The sequence below is a fragment of the Mustela lutreola genome, chromosome 9, assembly GCF_030435805.1.
Source record: "Mustela lutreola isolate mMusLut2 chromosome 9, mMusLut2.pri, whole genome shotgun sequence".
Lineage (NCBI taxonomy): Eukaryota > Metazoa > Chordata > Mammalia > Carnivora > Mustelidae > Mustela > Mustela lutreola.
Window position 1 is genome coordinate 132461393 of NC_081298.1, and position 7726 is coordinate 132469118.

At 40.0% G+C, this 7726-nt stretch overlaps 1 protein-coding gene across 1 annotated transcript; it reads right to left on the minus strand.

The window, feature by feature from the left end:
- Positions 1 to 2651: 2651 nt before the first annotated feature.
- On the minus strand, positions 2652 to 2873 carry LOC131840555 (transmembrane protein 258-like). Its single transcript, XM_059188676.1, has one exon. The coding sequence runs from the start codon at positions 2871 to 2873 to the stop codon at positions 2652 to 2654; it is 222 nt and encodes a 73-aa protein (XP_059044659.1).
- Positions 2874 to 7726: the final 4853 nt, after the last annotated feature.

Sequence of the window (7726 nt, forward strand, 5' to 3'; positions counted from 1 at the left end):
TGTATCAGATGTCATCGGTACCTCCTTTATCCTTCTCACTCTGGACCTCACAGGCTGATAAGAAGGGGAAAGCGTTATAACCCAGAAGTAAAACTGTTGCGTGATTATAACCCTGACAGCCTCCCTCTAATGAGCTTCCCTGCAGATAGGGAGAGGGGAGAGTGCTTTGATCTCCATGAGCAGAAGGCTGAAAGGACCACTGTTTGGAGCAAAGCCGTCTGATGGGGTCCAGTCTTCCAGTAATCAAAGTCACAAGCTACCATCTGAGCCATTTGTGAACCACAGATAAGATTAGCTGCTCATTTGATAGATCAACCACTGCCATCAATGGGGGCTAATTGTATCTGAAATATGACCAGGAAAGTGTCAGCTCCTGGAGACAAGCATTTCCTTTATCCTGGGTTTGAAACAGGGAACAACATTTTTCTTTTGAAAACTTGAGCAAAATGTTAATGTGTGCTGCTGCATTTTTTTTTTCCTTCCCCCCAACACCCACCCCTCCCCTGGTCATAAGAGAATAGGACATGTGAGGTTCTTGGATTGAGATATCAATCTGCATATATATTTTTACAAAAATTCTCCAGTATGGTGTCAGAAAATATGCAATTTGGGGATGCAAGACTAGAGGTCCAGGAATACTTGCACAATGGAGTCCTTACATAGCTTCAGAGTAATAATAATAATAATAATAACCCAAAACAAAAAACAAAACAAAATAAAAATAAATAAAACAAAAAAAAAGGAAAATGCCCAGGCTTTGGAAAATCATGTGTAGGAAGACTCACTTTGTAATTCTAGAGTGTTTCATGCTATTGGAAAAGAAGGGATGATTGGTTATTCAGAATTCGAAGGCATTTATATGGGTAGCACTTGCCTTGGAGGCTGATGTGACTGACAGATTTACTTTCTTCAAATTTATTCCCATTTAAGTAGAAACTGAGCTCAAAATGAATCATCAGGTAGCTTGGACAGCTCTTACACTCTAGCAAATGAAGAAATTCCGTTTTTCTACTCCAGATCTACTGAATTTGGCTCTTTGCTGCTTCAAGAGATCACCTATTCTTTTGTATTCTCTAGGCATACTGAAGTATGAGCATGAGGAGGTTTGGTTTCTCATCCTCAAAATATTTCTGTGTGTGACTGGAAGCTATTTCAGCATTCCTCTTTTATGAAGGGGCGAACAGAAATTCCCCAGCCCCATCTCTTGCTGCTGCAGCACAGGCCTCTCTATTTCCAGCCTAGTCCACTATAGCTCTTAAATTGCTATGTTGTCCCCGTGTCCAGGCGGCTAGTAAAAGCTGCCTGAAAATGGCAAGGTATGATGAGAAGCACCTCATTATGGCTCTTAAAATACACAGACCCAGAATAGCCCTGCACAGTTGGGGTAAGGAAAGAAGGAAGAGACCAAGAACAGAAGGTCTCCCACCCTATCTAAGAGCTAGAGGAAAGTTCCATCACCTTCTAACAAATTCTCAAGCTATTATGGCCTTGAAGGGATCACCTTCGTGGACCTTCTCCCACTTAGGCTGACACCCTGTCCTGCAAGCGTCTGATAGCTCAGGTTTAGAAATTGTAACTTTACAGAAGATGGTGACTGCAGTGGTAACACTCCAGTAGAACCACAAGGTCAGACTCTCAGAATCTCAGAACGCTACAAGCAGAAGAGCCTTCATAATCAATAGCACCCTTACAATGTGCCATGTGCTGTGCAATGTGTATTTCATTCCATAACTCATTTAATCCTCACCAATTTTGGGGGGGGCTGGGTTACACTTATTTTTTCATTAAAGATGAAGAAACTAAGGCTCAGAAAAGTTAACCATATTGCCCTCGGAACACAGCTAAGTGGCTGGTATGTAAAACCAGATTTAACTAATGTCAGAATCCTCCCTTTTAAATTCCATGCAGTGGATTACTTGGATAATTATTCCAAACTTAAAAAAAAAATTAAATGTAAAAAACACAACTTTTTAATGTTTTGCAACAAAAGATTTAATTGATCATCTTCAATAACCTTATCCCCACCAGGGCCACTTCTATATGTCCTTCTTACTATCTAGTTCAAAAACTATCAGTCAAGTTGAACTCTGTAACAGTATGGCTAGGAGCAACTCTGCAACCCAGACGCAAAGCCATTTTTCCCAAGTTTCAAAATCACTTATGAGACAGCTGGCACTAGTACCCCGTACTCTTAATTCCCAGGTCATTTCCCTGCTTACTTTGTGCTCCAAAGCACAAGACAAATCCATTCACCTAGCACACACTGGGATGCCGCCAACAGAGGATGACAGGGGAAAGCCCTCCTATCCCCAACAGGACTACAGAAATATTGAGAACCAAGTGTTAATTTCTGGTTACTAATAATGAAGCATGAGCTTGTTTTCTAGAATACTCTATGATTCAGAGTTGCACATTCCCCAAAGATTCTAGATTAATGATTTCACTATGTGACACAATAATTATAATTATTCTTTGGGACAGTCACACATCTGCCTTAATTGTGAGCAGCAGGTGGGACACTTTCAGCAATAGTAAAAATAAATAAATAAATAAATAAATAAATAAATAAATAAATAAAAGCTTTAAAAAGCAGGAATTCAGTGAAGCCACCTGGTTGGAACTCTTGGGAGCTATTATCCGTACATGTCAACTCAAAGCAGCAGAAAGAGGACTCCAAAGCACATGAGGAGCGCGGCCCCCAAGGAGATGAGGAGCTCTTCACAGATACCCTGAGTGTACTTGGTGGAGGTAACCTCATAAATGAAGAACCAGGGGGCAAAGAACATACCAAGGGCCAACAGAACCATGGTCAGATGGGGGATGACAGCAGGTTTCACTGGGCTGATGTATCTGCTCAAGGCCGTGATCTCCATCTTACTAGGCATAGCATAATCCACTGCTCCATCACTGGCATATTTTAATAACCCTGAGATTTGAGGATATTACTACTTTGCTAAGGTCTTGTCTGAACCTTAGCAAATGGTTTGTGAAATTGAGAGACTGAACTGAGATAGAATATGAGATAATCCATGACTGCCACCTTCTGTGCCCCTGGGTCTTAGGAATTAAGATGGGCAGAAAGCACTCTGAGACCAAGGGCAAATAGGTCTTCCCTTTCAACACTGTGGGTAAAGAAAAGTATTTGCCACAGGATAGGGGAACATTACCCACTCTTTGAGAGTTCTTTTAGATCTACTGCCCAACAACTATGGCTCTTCTATAAGTATCTTAGATTGCTATGAGGAATCTGGCTCCCAACCCCCCCCCCCTTGACCTTACTCCTCTTAATCAGTTCTTTACCCGCAATACAGTTTTAGCTCATATCTGGCAGAAGCTCTTGAACCATTCTCAACATTTTAATTCTCTGGAGGAAAACTGAACTCAATTCACTAGTGCTTATTGACCAGGCTCCATGCTAGGGCTCAGGGAAACACGTGGAGACCAGGTCTCCAGGCATCACTGGACCACACCTAGAGGTCAGACTTCCCCAGGAATTAAGTTTCTCTGGGATTCCAAAGTGGACAGGAAGGTAATTCCAGCACTGCCTCAAAAGTCAGGAGGCCTGGGTTTCTACGCTTCTACATTTTAGAAATGAGGGGCCCCTTTGCCTCTTACTCTAAGTCCATGTGATTCTAAACCCACATTGTCTCCAGGGCACATTCTGAAAGGCTGATTCTCAATAGGCACTAAAAGAATGAGTATAAGCATGCCTGGGTGGTTCAGTCCATTAAGCATCTGCCTTCAGTTCAGATCATGATCCCAGGGTCCTGGGATCAAGTTCCACATCGGGGTCCCTGCTCAGCATAGAGCCTGCTTCTCCCTCTGCCCCCTGTTCCCCCTGCTTGTTCTCCTTCTCTCTCTCTCAGACAAATAAATGAATACAATCTTTAAAAAATAAATAGAAGGATAAGTATAGAGGGACATTCTACAAAACATCTGATCACTACCCTTCAGATGTATCAAGGCCACAAAAGACAAGAAGGGACCAACAGACTGTCCTAAATTGGAGAAGACAAAGGAGACATGACATCTAAATGCAATCTGTGGGATCCTGATTGGATCCTGGAACAGAAAGGGGCCACCAGTGGAAAAACTGGGTAAAGTCTGTAAGTCTACAGTTTAGCTAATACTATTGTGTCAATGTCAACTTATTTGTTTTGATATCATGGTTATATAAGATGTTAGCATTAGAGGAAGCTGGGTGTGGAGTTTATGGAGATAGTCTGCAATATCCTTGCAAAATCTTCTTAAATCAAAAATTATCTCCAAATAAAAAATTTTAAAAATAATAAAAACATGAGTTATGTATTTTCCCAGAAAGCGAGACTATAAATTTCTCAAGGGGTCTTCTTTTTTCTTCCAGTATATTTCTTAGGGCTTAGCATAGAGGTCTCTTACAGTAAGCTCTCAGACTATTATTAGAATTAAATTAGTTAAAAATTATTCACAACCACAATTTAACCTGGGACAGAGAAGCATGTAACCTCATGACTGTTATAAGAAGTTAATACTGCAAATGTGGTATTGTTACAACTAAAACACATAAAAAAAGTCTGGGAAAATGTCATTGTTTCCTGGTACCAAGGAAAAGCAATCTCTGTGTTCAAGGCAGATAGCCAGTCTTATTTCAGAAAATAAAAAGGAAAGAAAAAAAAAAAAAAAACCACAAAAGATCAAGTAGCACCTTTTAAAAAACCATCAACGTTGCTATTTGGACTAAATCAGAAGCTCCAGATAATAGTAACTATTAAAGAAGAAAAGGAACAAAAAAACTCTTAGAGCTTTCAATTTGTTTTTCATAATAAATGAATTGCCCCTACCAAAATGCAGCCTTGAGGAGTTAATTAAACAGCTGCCCCCATGGCTGATTCTGAGATGTTAGAAGGCCCATGACAGGCCCTAAACAAATGGGGCAATAAAGGTGTGGGCTGTTTGGCTTGATTGAAGAGCTTGAGTTTTTCACCCCTAGTCTCTAAGCCATCTGGAAGTGAGTTTGTGGAATGTGGGATGGCAGCCTCTCTGCCCTTATCTACTGATAAGATTCTCAGCCTCAAACACGTGTACTAGAAAGGCAGGGAGCAAATATTTCAGATCTTAAACAACTTGGAATCCTCCCTCTAAAGTTCACTTTGTGCTATAACACAGAAGGAAGGACACTCATCTCACATTCTTCCCCTCCAAATCGAGGGCTTTTGACATCAACATGAGCCAAGACTCAAGGTTGACTTAAAGGAAAACTGTTCTGATTCATGAGTTCCACCCACCTTCTCTGAGCCCCACACACTTCAGGCTACAAAAGTTAGGCTTCTGAGAGTGTCCGAGGATGAGACTGCCATGCAAAGCTGGTTTAAGTGAGCAAAGAATTTGAGGATGAGGGCAAGTCTCTGTTTAAAATTGCTGGTCTAGCTGAATCCTAAAACACAAAATATCTGAGGATGATCCACAGGCTGCAACTTCGCCGACAAAGAATTCAGCAGCTGACATCAGAAAGGCTGGGCTGTTGGGAATGAAAGAAATCTGGAAATTATTCTTTTTGCTTTAGACTTTAAGTCTAAAAATGAGAAAGCATATGTGGTATGTAGAGATATTATGATGTGTGTGTCTGGTGGGTATGAGGTATGAGATTGTATGTAGGAGTCAGTGTAAAATTAAATGAGGCTAACCACAGAAAAAATCATAATTATATGAGGTTAATAACCTCTTAGGTGAGACACACCCATGCATGCACACACACACACATACATATACACACACACGTGTGTACCACAGATACAGAAGAACTGAAAGGATGTCATAGCTTCAAACAAGCTTTCAGAATTTGATCATGTAATCATTCGCTCTGTCCTCTATTTTCAAGTTCCTAGTATGTTCCAGGGACTAAGTGAACTCCAGGAATATAAAATCAGGTGGTACATTTAAACCTTGCCTTCAAGGAGTGTGCAGTCTACTGGAACGGGCAGAGTAATCCAACAGTTGTAAGACAGAGAGACAAGGGCGACCATAAAAGCAAGTTCAGATTGCCATGAGAGGCCAGATGTGGGGTGAAAGTGCGCAAAAAGGATCTACTGTGTCATCTGTTTTTTTAGAACAAAAGATGATTCTTGGTTCATTCAACCTCAGACAGATCTTGAAATTCAAGGAGATAGCAGGCCTTTCATAGTTGTTTGTGGAGTTGGAAAAATGTGACGGCAAGCTTGATTAAAATGTTTCTCTTCTCTGGTCTTAAAATCTCATGTGTAAGCTCTTTGAATGATTAACAAAATTATTCTTAAAACAACAGAAAATCATGATTTAATTTCATTTATTGTTCAATTTTTTTTTGTTTTTAAATACCTACTCTGTGCCAAGTGTTGATGGCCGTTCTAGAGACTGTGGCTTCTTCAACCTTAACTCTTTCAAAAGGGGTCACTCTGATCTTCAATGTCTTGCAAAACTTGATGGCTCCCCTCTGGCACCATAATGTGAGAGCAGAAACAAAGAAGGATGACATTCTGAAAAGGACTTAATTGATTTCATAGTGGAAAAGTGATCTGATTTCCCTTTCTTGGAAAAAAAGCAAAGTGATCATTTTATTTTCACAATCTCGCTGGAGTCACTGGAGTTGTCTAACGGCATTATAACTAATTGGAGAGTAAAACAAAGATAAGGATAGTTTATTGGACAAAATAATTTCAAACAATCTTAGCTCTGGTGAAACCAAACCAATAGAGTTTCCTTACCCATTGCAGAGGTAGTAATGTATATAATGTTCTTGTGAAACTATTGCCAGGCAAATAAACAGGCAAGCACAGCAGACATGAAAGATTATCTGTGATAAGCTTATGTTGAAATCAACAGTTCCCTTGAACATATTAAAACTCTTTAAGGGCCCCATGTCTGTTTTCACACACAAAAACTAACCCTGTCCACTGAGATTTTAACTTTTTATATTTATATTCTTACAATACTCTCAAAAATGCCCAAAATAGGTATTCGAAGTTCCCTCTACAGCTCTTCAAATATGAACTCTGTTGATTTTACCAATTGTGCTCCTGGGTTTAGTTTCTCTAGCTAAGTGAGGAAAAGGCTTCTGCTTCCAGAGGTCAAGCATTATCTTGATTTAGCAGGTTGGGCCCCTGAATCACTGCTATGCTCAGTAGCAAAGAATGCAGGCTGGGAAGGATTAATTACCAAAGCCAGTAATCCTGACTCCAACTTCCAAAAATATGGGGAAGTCCAAAAAAAATCTTGAAAGTGATTTGCAACATTCTGTTCAAACCAGCCTCATGAGTAATGTCACTTTGACACCTCTTACCCAAGTAAACATAATTATCGCAGACACATCAGCTATTCCTCTGAACCTTCTCCTTTTCACCCTAAGGCTTAATTTCCCCTCCTCTCAAAGATCAACATAGTTTTACTAATAGCTTCTTCCTCAGTCTTTCTAGTGAAACAAATATATACTCACAGTGTAAGAATGCCAGTAGCCTGTTTTATGACAAATCGTGTGTACTCCCACAGGCCTGGGCCAAATAAATAAATAAATAAATAAATAAATAAATATGTACTTTGGTCTCAAACCCAGGGGACACAGATTCTCTTGGCAAATTCTGGTAAGCTGATCCAAACCCTGCAATTCCTGTCATTTCATATCACTGAAATCTCATTTTATTAGGAAGTAACGAGAGAACAAATTCCCAGCTGACCATTAAAACTCCTGAAGCAGGTACCACTTTCTTTCATTTAC

What these genes read in the sequence shown, in the direction of transcription:
- LOC131840555 (XM_059188676.1), bottom strand. Translation starts at nt 2,873, where the DNA reads ATGGAGATCACGGCCTTGAGCAGATACATCAGCCCAGTGAAACCTGCT.